The sequence below is a fragment of the Podarcis vaucheri genome, assembly GCF_965113315.1.
Source record: "Podarcis vaucheri genome assembly, chromosome: 13".
NCBI classification, from domain to species: Eukaryota; Metazoa; Chordata; class Lepidosauria; order Squamata; family Lacertidae; genus Podarcis; species Podarcis vaucheri.
Genome location: NC_138751.1, coordinates 11,477,493 through 11,495,286, shown reverse-complemented (window position 1 = coordinate 11,495,286; position 17,794 = coordinate 11,477,493). Strand labels below are relative to the sequence as shown.

The 17,794-nt window shown below is 43.6% G+C and overlaps 1 protein-coding gene across 1 annotated transcript in view; it reads right to left on the bottom strand.

Moving 5' to 3' along the window:
• Window positions 1–15,987, bottom strand: part of LOC309516869 (alpha-2,8-sialyltransferase 8F-like) — a 29,908-nt gene extending 13,921 nt beyond the window's left edge. The window contains exons 1-2 of the mRNA XM_082195820.1: window positions 15,519–15,987; window positions 1,198–1,445 (exon numbers count right to left, since the gene is read on the bottom strand). Of these exons, the coding sequence (XP_082051946.1) occupies window positions 1,198–1,298 (101 nt within the window). The 5' untranslated portion in view covers window positions 1,299–1,445; window positions 15,519–15,987. The remainder of the gene's footprint in view (window positions 1–1,197; window positions 1,446–15,518) is intronic.
• Between the last annotated feature and the right edge of the window lie 1,807 nt (window positions 15,988–17,794).

Below are 17,794 nucleotides of genomic sequence, written 5' to 3'. Positions count from 1 at the left end.
TTTTAAGAAGGCTCTCTTGTTAAAAGAATTATAAGGTCTAAGATATAAAATAAATGTTCATAAATGTATAAGGCAAACACATACATAAGTATATAAACCACGTGTCTGAAATAGTACAGGAGAACAAACCTGAAGCCATTTTGACTCTCCCAAATTGACCTCAAATATTTCTCTGCAAGGAGGAAGGAAATGGGAAAAGCTTTCCAATTGTCTTTGGTCTGTAGGGGCTTACGCCTACAAATATCTGTTAAACTGAGCACACTATCAATATGCGTAAGAGATTCAGGAACTAAGTATTTACCATCACAAAAGAATGGCCAGGATGCCCAGGTAAAAGCAACCAGTGACCATTATCAGGTATCCTGGCAGACAGGTTTTCTGCTGTAGACCACCCTTTCAGTGATGTATGTATGATGTATTGCGGGGTGGCCTTGAGCTACAGGGTGGCAGTTTCAAAAGTCTATATAAGAGCTTGCACACCAATGTTCTGGGTTCCTCCTCCCTCCTGCATGGGGGGGGGATGAGCACCCTGTTGCAACAGCTTAATAAAGATCAGGCTTACTAGCTGCTTTACTTCTCAATATTCTCTGGTTGGCCTCTGTTGTGTTCTCCTACTGATAGGGAACCTACATAAGGACTCTATACAGGCTCTTGGGTACCCCATAAGGGAAAAAAGCAGTTTGTTTTCTTATAACACTCTATAACATGTGGGTGGGTGGCACTGTGGGTTAAACCAGAGCCTAGGACTCGCCGATCAGAAGGTCGGTGGTTCGAATCCCCGCCATGGGGGGAGCTTCCGTTGCTCGGTCCCTGCTCCTGCCAACCTAGCAGTTCAGAAGCACATCAAAAGTGCAAGTAGATAAATAGGTACGGCTCCGGCAAGAAGGTAAACAGCGTTTCCGTGTGCTGCTCTGGTTCGCCAGAAGCAGCTTAGTCATGCTGGCTACATGACCTGGAAGCTGTACGCCGACTCCCTCGGCCAATAAAGCAAGATGAACGCCGCAACCCCAGAGTCGGTCACGACTAGACCTAATGGTCAGGGGTCCCTTTACCTTTACTTTATATATATATGGGGGTGCTTGCCTCGGTGGATGTCTCAGGCGGCCTGGCTATCTCTGATACTGTTTGACATTTCAAAAAAGCACTCAAAACTATGCCCTTCCCAGACCACCTTCCCAAAGAACCCAGATAACTCACCTGGTTGCCCTCTGTAGCAGCGAAAGAGTAAGACTAACAAGGAAAACCACGCAGACGGTCAGCGCTAAGCTCTGCTTCCGAAGCCGTAAATTGAAGGACATGTTACAGAAAGACAGAGTCGAGACCAGAACCGTTTGTCGCCCGGGTTCATCTGGAGTTTGCTGCTTTGTCAGGTGTGCCCTGAACAGCTGCTGCCGAGGTAGGCGTCAAAACGCATCAGGATGAGGAACAAGAAAAGCGAGAAACACCTGAAGCAAATGCAAAGGCAATAAAAAGAATATAAGAACAGTGTTGTATTATATTCAGCATATACGTATCTAAAATAAGCTGCATCAGTGTTGATGTGTAAACAAAATTAAGCAAAAGGATAATATAAACCAGAAGACAGGCTGGTAGATAAATATCTGCTTAAACAGCTCAGTTAAAACGTTACTCACGTCTGATTGGGCTCAATAAATCTCTTTCAGTAAGCAGCCCCACCTTTATCGTTCAGTCATCCTGTAAGTGTGCTTTTGCCCTCAGGAAATATCACACAGTTCAGAGTGCGCACAATGGTCACAGCAACTTTCGTTGGTATAAGGAGTAGACAGTGTCAGATTTACATATGGGCTGAGTGGGCTGCAGCCCAGGGCCTCATAATTTAGAGGAGACTCAGCCTCTAGACAGCATCTTGAAAAGTAGAGACATCACCTTGCCAACAAAGGTCCGTATACTTAAAGCCATGGTTTTCCCAGTAGTGATGTATGGAAGTGAGAGCTGGACCATAAAGAAGGGTGATCGCTGAAGAATTGATGCTTTTGAATTATGGTGCGGGAGGAGACTCTTGAGAGTCCCATGGACTGCAATAAGATCAAACCTATCCATTCTGAAGGAAATCAGCCCTGAGTGCTCACTGGAAGGACAGATCGTGAAGCTGAGGCTCCAATACTTTGGCCACCTCATGAGAAGAGAAGACTCCCTGGAAAAGACCCTGAGGTTCGGAAAGACTGAGGGCACAAGGGGAAGGGGACGACAGAGGACGAGATGGTTGGATGGTGTTCTTGAAGCTACCATCATAACTTTGACCAAACTGCAGGAGGCAGTGGAAGACAGGAGTGCCTGGCATGCTCTGGTCCATGGGGTCACGAAGAGTTGGACACGACTAAACAACTAAACAACAACAACGGCCTCTTGTCATTAAAAAAGCAAACAGGCAGATTTTACTATCTAGAATCATAGAACTGCAGAGCTGGATGGGTCCAAAGGGTCATCTAGTCCAATCCCATGCGATGCAGGAATCACAGCTAAAGACAGTCTAGGAAGCTGCCTTGAATCTCAAGCAGAGTCTCAAGCAAAGTGAGAAAGATCTCTCCCATCCCCTGTCACCTAAGGCAGCTGCGTTGGGCTGAACCTGGGACCTTCTTCCTGCAGATCAAAAGGGCTACCCTCACTGAGCTTCCATCACCTTCCCCGTTGCTTCCCCAGGCATCCCCACCCTCAATTCTGCAGCACCTGGGTAATGTGTGGCACACACAGAGCATTGCTGTCCTTCACAAAGTGGTCCAAGATGGCCTTCCAATTGCTGTCAATGCGGTCAAAGGAGGCTCACTCACTGGGCAGCTGCCTGCAAATGTCTTCTCCCAAGAAGACATCAAACCCCTTGCAATGCAGGAATCTCAGCTAAAGCATCCATGACAGATGTCCATCTGAACTCTGCTTAAAAACCTCCAAGGAAGGAGAGCCCACAACCTCCCAAGGGAGACCGTTCCACCGTCGATCGGCTCTTACTGTTGAAATAAAAGAATTAAGGTATTCTATGTATAATAAATGTTCATAAATGTACCAACCAAGCACGTACATAGATATGGAGCAGCACAGGAGGACCGCCCTGAAACCATTTTGACTCCCCAACTGACCAAATGTTTTCTCTGCAATGAGGGAGGGGGTGGGGGAGCCTTCCCATTGTCTCAGGAATTGGGTAATCACCATCTCAAAGGAATGGCCAGACTACCAGGAAAGGCAATCAGATAACCTGGCAGACAGGAAAAACAACATTCAAATTTCTGTTGTAGACCACCTTATCTATGATGTGGGTATGATGTATGGAGGGGTGGTCTTGAGCTCCAGGGCAGGGAATTTAAAATGTCTATATAAGGGCAGGCACACCTTGGTTCTGGGTCCTCCTCCTTTCCTGTGTGTGAGGGGAGCACCCTCTTGCAACAGTTCAATAAAGATCAGGCTTACGAGCTGCTTTGCTTCTCAATATTCTCTGGTTGGCTTCTGTTATTTCCTCCTACTGATGGAGAACCTACAATGGACTATATAAGGGCTCTTGTGTCCCCCATAAGGGAATAAGGGCAGATTTTGTTTATTACACTGTCATAAAGTTCTTCCTTATGTTTAGTCAGTATCTCTTTTCTTGCAAGTTGAAGCTGCCTCGGCCCAGTATCTTAGTAACATTAAAACATGATGCATAAGTCTGTGGCTCTACAATAAGATTACCAGACGTCCCCGTTTCCCGGGGACAGTCCCTGGATTTACAAATCAGTCCTCTGACAAAATCCATCCCCTTCAACTGAAGTTGAAAAGTGTCCCTGGATTCATTGAAAAAAATATGGTAACCTTACTCTCCGACAGTTACACAAGTGTGTACTTACTGTATGTGGAGGTTTTGAAGCTACTCAGAATCAAATGATAAAGTCATCTGCGAAGCATTACAGGTGTTCAGACCACTGTCTTATCATTCTAGTGTGTGTTTTGAGAATTCTTGTACATCACTGTGAATCACAATAATATTTCACTTTGACTTTTTGCAAAAATAGCAATGAGTAAGCGATATGAAAGTGGTGCTAGTAAACAAAAGCGACAAAAAGAACAGAAGGAGATACAGTGGTACCTTGATTTACGAACTTAATCCGTTTCGGAAGTCCATTCTTAAACCAAAGGGTTCTTAAACCAAGGCCTGCTTTCCCATAGCAGCCGGGGACTCAATTTACAAATGGAACACACTCAACATGTTCTGCTTCCAAGGCAAAGTTCACAAACCAAAACACCTACTTCCGGGTTGACCGCGTTCTTAATCCAAGTTGTTCATAAACTAAGCTGTTCTTAAACCAAGGTAGCACTGTACTCAAAATGTTTAAAGGGCTTTGCACAACAGGCAGAAACAGCCCTCAGATACAGAACAACTGTAATTATAAGCAGAAGAAAATCAAGTAGACTATACTTGGCAGTCATGCAGACTGAAGAACAAACCAGTTTATATACAGAATGCAGCCTCCCAAAATTTTCAAGGAGCACTGTTGTCAGTACAGTGGTACCTCGGGTTAAGTACTTAATTCGTTCCGGAGGTCCGTACTTAACCTGAAACTGTTCTTAACCTGAAGCACCACTTTAGCTAATGGGGCCTCCTGCTGCCGCCGCGCCGCCAGAGCACAATTTCTGTTCTCATCCTGAAGCAAAGTTCTTAACTTGAAGCACTATTTCTGGGTTAACGGAGTCTGTAACCTGAAGCGTATGTAACCTGAAGCGTATGTAACCCGAGGTACCACAGTAACTACCACTACAAGTACAAAATCCTCTGGAGAAATTGACAATGACGTGGCAGAACCCACAGGCAAATATTAACACAAGGCATGAAGGAACATGCCATGAAATAGTTGCATAAAAAGAAGCAGTTCAAGCTCATTAGCACCTTAAAGAATTGGAAAAAACAGCAAACGATCTCTGCAAAAACTCTAGCATCATAGTTACAAAAATACTAATTGTTCATGGTACTAGTTATTTCAGAGACGAGAGTGATGTAGGTTTATGGGCCACATTGAATAACAAGGAAATATCATTCTGGATTGAGAAAGGTCCCTCAGAATGTCAGCACTGGGAAGGTCTTTTTACCACTTCAAAGCAAACATACGAAAACCAAGCCCAGTTCTGCTCAAAGAATTTATTTCATTCCACCAAAGTAACTGGAGAAACCTTTCCTCGAGAATGGCTTGTGTATTCTCCCGCAAAGGAAAAATCTATGGTTTTGTGTGCAAGCTTTTCTCTAACCAGACTACCACAACTACAGCTTTAGCTTCTTTTGGATTCGACAATCAGCATCACACTTATCTTGTTCACAGAGAGTCGAACACAACTAAGACAACTAAACAACAACAAATGAAAACATTTTGTCACTAAACAATGGTAACTGTCTTGGATTGCTTGAACCAATTGCCAAATTTGATCCCTTCCTGTGTTTTTTTCACATAAATCAGTATGGTGGTAAAGGCTCTGGTCCACCATCAAACTTTTCCAAAACCATATGTGAAGGGGTTATTCAGTTGATGAGAAGCAGTACTGAGATTATTTTAGTTTAGCAGTTTTTTTTTTTTTTATAATACTTTTTATTAGGTTTTCATCATCATATACAGCCAAGAAACAAAAGATCACACAGCCAAAAAACAATACCTGTAAAAAAGATATTAAGTAAGCATACAGAACTAGAAAAAAGAAAAAAGGAAAAAAAAAAAGAAAAAGAAAAAAAAAGGAACATACATACAAACAGTTTATTAGTAGCGACTTCCTTCCCACCTGATTTCGGATTCCTACCTTTAATAATTTTATCAAACAGCTGGTATAGATTTTTTGTTTATAACATTGGAAGATTAGGTCAAACCTACTGTAGTTGGTAGGTTACTATAATTACCATCGAAATAAACTATAAATTTGTTCCAGTCTTCTTTTAACTTTGTATTTTTTTGATCTCTAATTCTTTGCGTCAATTTAGCCATTTCTATAAAGCCATAAAGTTTCAGCTGCCAATCTTTGATCGTTGGCAAAGTTGGGTTTTTCCAATTCTGGGCAATTAACATTCTAGCCGCAGCTGTTGCATATTGGAACAGGGTTTTATCTTTTCCCGGTATTTCTTTTCCCACCATCCCTAGTAAAAAGGCCTCCGGTTTTTTGGGGAATGTGAGTCTGAATATTTTTTTTAACTCATCATATATCTGATTCCAAAATTTTTTTACTCCCTCACATGTCCACCACATATGTATGAAGTTCCCTTCATTTGTTTTACATCTCCAGCAGGCCTTGTTACCGGTCTTATACATCCTATTTAATTTTTCTGGGGTTAGATACCATCTATATATCATTTTTTCAAGGTTTTCTCTAATAGCAGCACTTGCTGTAAATTTTATTCCCTCGTTCCATAATTTTAGCCATTTCTCATGTTCAATATTATGTCCTAAGTCCCTTGCCCACTTTACCGTGACTTCTTTAATTTCTATATCTTTTGTATCCCATTCTAGTAAAATATTATACATTTTAGATAGTAACTTAGATCTACTTTCAATTATTTCAATTTGAAATCTTGACTTCTTTTCGCTCATTCCTACTTTCTTATCTTCCATCCATCTTGCGTTGATTTGATGGTAATGTAGCCAGCCCTTCAACTTCCCTTGCAATTCCTCATACGGTCTTAATTTCCAGCCTTCATGGGAGCTTATCAGTAAATCTTCATATGTTAAGTTTTGTTCGTCCAGATTTGTTTTTTTAAATGATAAGATATCTGTTGGGGACAGCCACCAGGGTGTTTTAGATTCTAACAATTTTTTGTTTCTTTCCCAAACTTCGTGTATCGGACCTCTGACGATGTGGTTCGAAAAACTCTTGTGTACTTTCCCCTTACTTGACCAAAGATAGGCATGCCAGCTAAACCAGTTTTCTACACTTTCGAGTTCTAATAGGTCCTTATTTTCCAGAGTTATCCAATCTTTTACCCAGCATAAGCAGGCCGCTTCATAATATAATCTTAGGTTAGGAACCGCAAGTCCTCCTCTCTCCTTTCTATCTGTAAGTAGTTTGTATCTGATCCTTGGCCTCCTTCCCTGCCATATGAACCTAGAGAGGACTTTCTGCCAATCTTTAAATATTTTAATCCCTCTGATAACCGGAATATTTTGGAAGAGAAACAGCATTCTAGGAAGAATATTCATTTTTATTGCCTCCATCCTGCCAAGCCACGAAAGGTTTACTCTGTTCCAGACATCCAGATCTTTTTTGATTTTGTTCCAAGTTGTTGTGTAGTTATCTTCGATCAAGTTTATATTTTTAGGTGTGAGCCAAATACCTAAATATTTTACTTTTTTGGTTATTTCAATTCCATGTTGTCTTTCTAATTTATCTTTTATCTCGTTTCTCAAATTCTTTGTTAAGATCTTGGTCTTTGATCTATTCAGTTTGAATCCAGCTAGCTTACCATATTCTTCTAATATTTCCAGCGCCTTCTCTGTGCTTCTTAACGGTTCTTCTAAGGACAACACCAGGTCGTCCGCGTAAGCTTTTAGTTTAAACTCTCTTGATCCTATTTTTATCCCTTGGATGTCAGATGACGATCTTATTTTATTTGCTAGAACTTCTAATACCATAATGAACAAAAGCGGGGAGAGGGGACAGCCTTGCCTGGTTCCTTTTTCAATTTGGAATGTATCTGTAAGGTTATTGTTTATCACCAGTTTGGCCGATTGTTTTGAATACACTGCCTGTATTCCTTTCAGGAATTCTCCCTCTATTCCCGTTTCCTCCATAGTCTTTAGTAAAAATGACCAAGAGACATTATCAAACGCTTTTTCTGCGTCTATGAAAATCAAGGCCGCTGGTATATCGTTGTTAATTTCCAGATATTCAATTAAGTTTATAATGTGCCTTACATTGTCTTTCAGAAATCTATTCGGTAAGAAGCCTGCTTGATCTTTGTGTATTAAATGTATCAGGCATTTTTTTAATCTATTTGCCATAATGTCGGCAAATATTTTATAGTCGTTATTCAATAGAGATATTGGCCTATAGTTTTTAATACACATTTTATCTGTATCTGGTTTGGGAATTAATGTTATATAGGCTTCCCTCCATGACTCAGGTATTTTCCCTCCTCTTAAGATGTTGTTGATAGTGTCACAAAGCGTCGGTAATAGTTGATTTTCTAGAACTTTATAATATTTAGCCGAAAGACCATCCGGGCCTGGGGCTTTGCCTATTTTCATTTTTTTTATAGCATTTTGGACTTCTTCTGTACTGATGGGTTTATTTAGTTGAGATCTATCTTCTTCTGTGATGGTCTTCCCTTTATGTCTCTTCAGATATCTGTCTATTTGTGTTGTATCCTCTTCCCCTCTCTTATATAATTCCTCGTAAAACTCGAGAAACTTCTTTCGTATTCTTATGGGGTCAACTATCAGATCCTCCTCTACTTTTATTTTGTTTATTGTATTCTGTTTCTGTCTTTTCCTCAGTTGCCAGGCTAGAAATTTCCCTATTTTATTCGCTGACTCAAAATATCTCTGCTTCATTAGTTTAATTTTCCACTCGATTTCTTGGCTCGTCAGCATCGAATATTGTGTTTGTAACATTTTTATTGTCCGAATACTTTGCTCATCCTTTGGGTGATCTATTAGTTTTTTTTCATGTTCTCTTAGTTGCTTGAGTATCTCTTCCTTCTCCTGCTGTCTTATCTTCTTCTTATAATTATTTTGCTGAATAAATAGACCTCTTATTACCGCCTTACTGGCGTCCCACACCACTTCTATGTTTGTTCCTGTATTCAGATTCAAGTCAAAGTACTCTTTTAGGGTAATTTTGGCCTTCTCCATGACATCGTCGTTTTCTAATAGATATTCGTTTAGCCTCCATCTAAAGCTTCCCTGTGTGACACCTTTAATTTCTAAAGTTATCAGGTTATGGTCTGATAGTGTCCTTGGGTGTATTTCACAACTTATTGCTCTTAAGGTAAGTGCTCGTGAGGTCCAAATTTGATCTATTCTGCCCCAACTTTTATGTACTTCTGAGAAGAAAGTAAACTGTTTTTCTGTCGGGTGTAGATGTCTCCATATATCTATTAAGTCTAGGTTTTCTTCCAGATCTTGAAATGATTTCGGTAATTTTCCTTGGTTTCGCTTCCTGTTTTCGGTTTGTCTGTCTATTTCTGGTGACGGCACCGCATTAAAGTCTCCCAGTAGTATCGTCTTGTTATCGTCTAGGTCTATTAGAACTTGTTCTAATTTCTTGAAAAACTCAGGTCTATTTGTATTTGGAGCGTAGATATTCACTACGTTGATCTTTTCTCCCTGAAAGTTAATTTGAACCCCTAGTATCCTCCCCTCCTCATCTTTATATATCATTTTTGGTTCCCATTTTTCCTTCACATATATTGCTACTCCTCTTTTTTTCTCCTCCATAGAGTTTATAAATTCCGTACCCAAATACTTGTTTGTCAAGACACGTTTATGCTTTCTAGCTACATGGGTTTCTTGGATACAGATTACATCCATTTTTTTCTTTTTCAACACGTTCACAATTTTATTCCTTTTAACTTTTTCGTTCAGACCATTTACATTCCATGATACGATTTTAAGATTCATTATCACCTTTATCTACCAATAAGTCAGTGAATTCCCAATCTAAGTTTTATCGGCTTAGATTCGGTTGGGTTTGTCTTCTGTCTGCTCTTCGATCTCTTCCTCCTCCCCTTCCTCCCCTTCTTCGCCCTCCTCTTCTTCACCCCTACCCCCTGCTTCTCCTTCCCTCTCTAGTCTCTCCCTCAAATTCGCCTCCCCTCTTTCTTCTCTCCCCCCCACCCCGTCTCCACTTCTTTCCCCCACCCCCCCGAGATCTTTTCCATATCTACGTAGGAATTTACTGACTTCCTGATTTTCGGTTATCTTAAATCTTTTCCCTTTGTAGAAAAAGGAAATCCCTTCTGGGAATTCCCATCTGTGTTGTATGCCGTTTTTCCTTAGGGTACCAACTATTTGTTTATAACCCTCCCTTTTTCGGAGCAGTCTGATTGGTATTTCTTTAAAAATGATAATTGGTTTCCCATCAATTACCAGTTTTTTCTGGTAACTTTCTCTTAGAATCAAGTTTCTCATTTCTATCGATTTGAAGATCACTAGACAGTCACCTGGAACTTTTTTCAATCTGCTTTGTTTAGGTTTTATTTTTATTCTAAAGGCATTTTCTATCGTTTGTACGACCTCATCTTCTTTCAATGCAAGCCACTCCGCCAGCTCTTTAACTATTTTCCCTTTTATATCTTCCTCTCTTTCTTCCCCTATTCCTCTAAATTTTAAATTTAAGTGCTTTTGTTTCATCTCCATCAAGGCTAAATTATCTAAGATCTGGTCTTGATTTTTACTCAGTTCTCCAAAATTCTCTTTAACTTTTTCAACTTCTTTTCTCTGATCTCTCAAATCTTTCTGCGTTTTTTTATTTAATTCTTCTAAGGACTTTGTTCTAACTGTAAGGTCTTTTATCTTATTTGAGAGTTCCCCTGTGACCACTTCAATCTTTTTATCGAAGGATTCTTGCATCTCTCCTAATTTTTTTTCTATACGTATCTCATTTTGTCTGAATTCCTCTTTTATTTTCAACCATAATGCATCTAGGTCTTTTATTTCCTCTTGTCTTGAGGTTCGCCTGTCCATTGGGGTTCCCCCAGCTTTCTTCCCGTCTTTCCCCGACATCTATTCACCTCCCTCCCCTTCTCACCTCCCCACCACCCACGATCAGTTATTCTAAAAGTATTTTTGTTTTTTGTTTTTTGTTGTTGTTTCCCAAAGCGGGACCGACAATCTTGGATATTATAGTTATCACAGAGAGAGTTATAATCTATCCCTTAATTCAGTCAACACACTCTTCCTATGTTATCTAACTTATTTCTCCTCCCTTTTCACAGTCAGTACACAATTTATTCCCTTACCCAATGTTGGGAGCCTTCTCCTCCACTTTAGGAATCTTTGCAATTACGTAATAGCAAAGATAAATTTCAATTAAGAGGGTAAGATGCAAGAAACCAGAAGTAGAGAGAAGGGGGAGAATTAGGAGGTACCAAAGGAATGCAAGGAGGGGGGGAGAAACACCAAAAACCCCCAGAAGGTGTGATGGATAGATAAAATGGTCCAAATAGCGCAGGTAACACGGGGGCTTCTCTTTAGGTCTCCTCCACTTATTTAATTTTGTCCATTCTCATGTGGTACTGGCTCCTGCCCTGCCAATGTCCTACCAGTGTTACCTTAAATGCAGTCCGAGATCGAGGGGAGGGGTCAAGAGCCCCAATAGAACGGGGAGATAGGGTGGGGTGGGGGAGGAAGAGGGGGGGGCAGGCAAGAAGGGCTGAATAGATACGCGGGCGGAAGTCCAGCTGGGTAGATACGCGGACGAAGGTTTAGGAGCTTTGAAGTTGTTCGCCAAAGTCTAAGTGAATTCCTCACGGATAAAAAGAGGGGATCAAACTCGCAATCAAAAATTAAGTGTCTAATTCCAATTCCAAAAAAGGGAAAGAAGTCCAGTTCTTATTCCATAAAGGGGGTGGCAAACACCAGGAAAGGGGCCGGCTTCACGACACAAGGTCACTCCAGAAGCGGAAAGGATACAAAAATGAGAAGAAGAAGTCTTTCAAAATCTTTAAGCCTTTCGGAGTAAACCAGTTTCGGGTGTGCCCAGCCGCACAACCGCTAACCAGCCTCTGCCCTCCACGGCGAATTGTATTATCTCACGCACCCGGGCTTGCGCAATGTGTCTCTTTTATTGTTGGGATAACAACGGCAACAGGCTGGAAAACGCTGGGGGTCTAAGGAAGAAGCCAGGGAGGGTAGGTACGTAGAGTCGGGTTCATTCTTATACCCCGTCACAGGAGCTATGGGGGGGTTCTTGCCTCGCCGACTCCCCCCGCTGCTTTACACTTTCTTCCCTCTCCGTTCGTTATCTCCACTTCTAAACGTCCCTCCGCTCGTTTCTCCCGGTTCTCTCTTCGGCTTTTAGCTTTCTATTCAGACTCTCCAGCAATCCACTTTTTGATACAAAGTTTTTAAAGTTTGATACAAAGTTTTTTAAAGTTTCATTTCATTTATGTACCTTTTTACTGGTTACTTTGCCCCGCGGAGTTTCCTACGAGGTCTTTCCCTCTCTTGTTCTACAGCAGGTGAGAGTTAGCTACTTTGTCTCGCTCTTCCAATTAACTCCCAGCGCCATCTTAACTCCGAGAAACAGTCAGGCTCCTTAAAATTAATCCGTTAACATCTGTCTCTCCTTGGAGTCTAATCTCCTAATTTTACACTCCAACATTTATTTTGGTAACACCAAAGGTGACAGTTTCAAAAGATTTCGGAGATTTGTCGCCTCTTTTCAGCAGGAGCTCGAGACATAGCTGTGCGGGGTCGCAGAGCTTACCAAGATGCGTCTTTCGGTCCCTTTGCTCCGGAGTCCTCCCAAAAACAGGGAAAATCCCAAAAAGCTTCGAACCATTCCGACACTGCTGGAAGCATTTCCCTCCAGGGGGCCCCCCTGGAGGTTTTGGGGGTCACAGTGTCTTTGTGTTGCCCCTCAAAATCCCCGCGCAGTTCGGAGAAGTCGCGCAGCAACTTCTCCGCGCTCCCGTACTGTTTGCGAACCAAACCGGAAGTCCTAGTTTAGCAGTTGATTCAACCTGATGTTTACCACGTTGATCAATTTACTATTGTTGTTAGATATGTTTCTCCCTCGTGATGGATTACCAGCTAAACACCTTCTGAGTCTTTTTAAACTGCCGTGAAAGTATGGCTGAGCTGATACTACTACAGTGAACTTGAAATAGATTTCAGACAATCCTATGATAATGCAGCCGATGTACCTGGAAGGTATAATGGTATTCAACAAAAAAAATTATGGAAAGGAACAAGTTTGCAAAATTTATTCCATGCACTGAACATTCTCTATATCTAGTTGAATGAACCGCAGCTGTCTTGGGGCTGGATGCAGTGAATTTTTATTTTTATTTTTGCCACAATAAATGTGCTTTCTTTCTTTGTTTTTTTGTTTTGCAGCTTCTTCAAAAAGAAGGGCAGTGCTAAAAGTTATTGCCTCTTGAGTCAAAAAATCCTAAACATTCAGCAGTCACAATAAAATTATGCCAAAGCACTCGGTCGTATTTCCTGTGATGAAACTGAAAATGGAGACGACAGGCTGATAATCTTCTGCAGGAAAACTGAATCATCTGAATTCATTTTCACGCTTCACCTTTGGACACCTTTACTAGAACATTTGCATAAAGTTAGCAAGGCATTCCAAAGTTTGCAAATTTCATCGAGGATGTACACAGAGCTCACTATTGTGGTTTGTATCAAACACTCGGACAGAGGAGAGCACAATTCCCTGTACAACGCGGCAGGGGGGGACAACCTCCAGCCCACAGCTCAAACATGGTCCACCAAGACATTTTTGGGAAGCCACACCCACCTGCCCCACACCTGACATCATACAGTTGTGGGGCAGGAGGATAAAAGTCCTGGCTGTTCCTTAGATACAGCTCTGGTCCACCTTCAAACCAAACATCTTAACCAAACACACCACTCGTTTCCCTTTCAAAACTTGGAGGCTTGAAAGAGAAACACGAGGGTGGGTCCTGGGTGAAGAATTTGAAGCCTCTTTCCGCCCTCCTTTAAATCAAGCTTTGAAGGAAAAGGGACAGGCTGTTTTGAAGACCTTTGTAAAAGTCCCTGGGCAGGGAATAGACACCAAGTCTCTAACCTCCTAGAAACCACAAGGAAAACCAAAAGTTAGAACGTACCTTAAAGGTCAGCAGATTGGCAGCTTGCAGTGGGCAGTCTCCTTTGGCTCCTCAAGTGAAGGTTGTTGAAGCCCATTTGTTCATCAAAATCCAGCATTAGATTATTAAGGGCTAGTTTCTCCTCCCCGTCCCTCTTCTGCACAGACTACGTATTCAGAACCAAAGGTGAAGCCACCCGAATTCAGACGCATCTCCTAATTCAGACTTTGGATGTGTCAGGTTAATAATTTACAAATAAAACCGAATGGTGCCTCCACTTCCTAACGACATTTCGCTTTGCCCTGCTCATCCATTGGGCAAGACTGGAAGGGCAATTTAAGCTCCCTCCTAAATACAGTAGTGTTATTATATGCCCTGGGTGCAGCAGTACAAAGGAATAGCACACTATTAACAGCCATCCCAAAATGGCTCAGTCCAGCTTCCTGTTCTCACACTGGCCAACCAGATGACCGTGGGAAGCTTGCAAGCAGAACTCTCTCCTCTTGAGATTTCCAACAAGTAGCATTCAGAGGCAGCTGGTTCTGGGATGCCTCAAGGACTTCATGGCCGCCATGACAAGCATAGGACTGTCCCAACATGTTGTCGCAGGAAACGCCCCCCCCCCAATCATTCAGTTTGTACAAACTTCACACACACACACACTCACACACTACATACGCTACGCTTCTGTTATAAATTCATAGAAAATCAACCATACATCGGATCTGCACTGTTCCACTTTTTTTTTTTACTCCATGAAGGAAGGACTACAAAATGGGGAAGGTTTGATACAGGGCAGCCATAATCCCTTGAGCATACCAGCACATACACAGGAGGCCCTGCCCAGTTGCTACGCCAACCCTGATGGTCCTAGACAGAAGACCATCAAGATCACAAAGAACTTGCATATGGGAGTGGATTCAGCACGGACTGGAACAAAGGACAATGATCAGCTCTTCCCTCTGGGGGCAGGAAACTGCAAGCTCCCCTTTGTCACCTGGAAAGCATTTATGGGGAGGGGGGAAAGGAGGAACCAGCCAGATGACAGGACACTCAGGTTACCACAACTCCTCCCTCAACCCCTCCTTTTTGTGATGTAGTTGTGATGTAGTCTTAGGGGTGTAGTTTGGGGGATTAGTAACTAATAAAAGTTGGGGTCTTCTTTTGTTCTGGGCTTCCATTTTGCTTCATCTTGTTGTGGGTGGGAGTCCTGTCGCGACAGTATTCAATAAAGGCCAAGCCTACAGGCTGCTGTTTTGCTCCAAGTTATCCTGGTTGGTGTCTTTGTTTTTGCCCAAGGGAGCCCTCGGACTTCTCCGTTAACAATGTCACCGGCCCAACGCACATGCAGGCCACACTCTGGACCTCGTTTTCTCGACTGGGCAGGAAGAGGGTGATCTGAAGGTGGGGGACATTGACATCAGTCTCTTGTCATGGTCCTGTTGAGATTTAGAATGTCAGCAACTTTTCCCCTCCGCAGAGGTGGGGGGGACCAATTAGGAAGGTCCACCCTCAGAGGCAGATGGATCTAGAGGGATTCCAAATGGCTCTAGGGGGTTTTCTGGCTGATATGACTGGTGTTCCTGTTGAAACCCTGACCAACCTTTGGAACAGCCGAATGACTCGGGCTATAGACACAATCGCCCATGAATGCCTTCTTCCATTTTGTGGAGCCCGATTGGCCCCCTGATATACTCCATAGCTTAGGGCGAGAAAACAAGCCAGGAAATGGCTTGAACGCAAGTGGAGGGGATCCTGCAGCTATTATTCCATTTCTCACGTTTGGCGTTGTCCTTACGGTGGGGAGATAGGAGTCCATTCTCATCTGTTTCTCCTCCTTACTGGATTTATTAGGCCCCAGTATCATTACTGGGACTATTCCTGATTCTTTTCTTGCCTCTGGATGACAGTTTATGTTCAAAAGCCTAAGGTTAAAATCTCAATAGTTGCAGTGTCCTATTCAGCCACCTTCCGGGCTTCCACTTGATAAACGGGATGCTGGCAGAACAGATAAGCTCCAAGTTTGTTAATTGTTGCTTATCTCACAGCTCCACATTCTTCTGCTCTCCAGCTTCCAGGCTGACAGTTGAACAGTTGATTGTTAATAAAATACTTGATTTAAAACGAGTTAAAATCAATTAAATCTCGATTAAAATCTGTGGAGCTTTGGAGCTGGCTGCCTGGCCTGTCGCCATCTTCAGTGGAGGAAAGATCCGAATGAATTCAACCGAACACCGGTAAGGGCTCATTATTGAGCCCATCTAGTGGCAGTGAAGGCAACAAAGAAGGCATACAGTGGTACGTCAGGTTAAGTACTTAATTCGTTTCAGAGGTCCGTACTTAACCTGAAATTGTTCTTAACCTGAAGCACCACTTTACCTAATGGGGCCTCCTGCTGCTGCCACGCCACCGGAGCGCAATTTCTGTTCTCATCCTGAAGCAAAGTTCTTAACCTGAAGCACTATTTCTGGGTTAGCGGAGTCTGTGACCTGAAGCATATGTAACCTGAAGCGTATGTGTCAGGGAACTGACATCAGAGGAAAGGGAGGTGGTAGGGCTCCCAGAGGCTGGGAGGGAGTCAGCAGCTAAAGCAGGGACCAGCAGGGGGAGCGAGGGGTCTCTGGAGGAGGATCTCAGGAATGCTGAGAGAGACGCAGCAGCCAAGGCAGGAACTAGCAGGGGAGAGGGAGGGGTGAGAGACACGTCCAGTGAAAACAGCGGGGAGGTGTCAGAAGCAAACGTAGGGAGACCCATGCTTCGCCGGAAGCTGCCACGTCGTGAGTCCAGGAGACGCGTTTCCGTTAAGGAGCTTCTTTGCTGGAAGCGCTTCCGCAGGCAGCCACTGTCAGACTCTACTAGTGACTAGAGCAGACATGTCTGAGGAGCTCTGTCACACACAGAGGTTTGTGGAGCCGCACAAACTCTGAGGGAGCACAATTTTAAGCACAAGCAGCTAATCATCCCATCATAGCAGTCTGACAGTCTCTGTACGCTGCCTGTGCAGGAGAAAGCATCATGAGCGACCCAGCCGGAGCCGGAGCCGGAGGAGCAGGGGGTGGAGCTGGTCCAAGCTTGGAAGAAAGATACCGAGCATTGGAGGTCCAACTTGCGCTGCAGACGGCGAGGCTCGAGGAGAGAAGGGCTCAGGATGCAGACAAGAAGGGGAAACCACGCAGTTCCCCAGAAAGGCACCAGGATTGGTGCAGAAGTTTGGGGGGGGGACCCCAAGGATTACCATGCCTTTAGGACAGAGATGCAATATGCACTTAATGTGCAGTTTGATGAGTTCCCTGATGAGGAATCGCGAGTTGCTTTCGTAATTGGGCATCTTGAGAAGGGGGCGCGGGACTGGGTTCGACCCCTGATGGCAACGCACAATGACATCCTAAAGGACACTATGAAGTTCTTTCGTGCAATGGATATCATGTTTTCCAGCGATATTGAGGAAGGGGTGGTGCGCAGACAGCTAATGGCTTGCAAGCAGGGAAGCCGATCTGTCCGTGAGTACTGGACTGAATTTACCATGCTGATTCACGGATTGGGGTGGGATTTATCGGCGGCACCCATTCAGATGCTATTTGAAGAAGGTCTTTCTTCGGCTGTGAAAGACGAACTGTCCCGGAGCCCCAGGGCGGTGTCTATGGATCAGCTGACCAAATCTGCGCTGACCATAGGAGCGCGCCAGGAGGCAAGAGCCTTGGAGAGGCGGGAAGGGAGAGGGGAACGTTGGAAGGAGTTCCGCATTCCAGACATTCCTGAGCCAGCTTTCCCGCCGGCAGAGCCGATGGAAGTCGGAACAGCCCGCGCGCGCGCAGTTTCAAAGCCCAGTGAGGGGGCTAAGAAGGAGGGAAAAGGGGCCCGGAAATGCTATCTCTGCCAACAGCCAGGGCACTTTGCCAGAGTCTGCCCCCAGAGGAAGGAATGGCAAGGGATGGTGGGAGCTGTTGAGGGGGGAGAGCAGGGAGAAACGGAGCAGGTAAAAGCCAACGCCTGGTTGCCACAGTCGGGGCACTGCAGCCAGGCCAAAGAGCAGTGAAAGTGCCCGTGCCAGAAGCT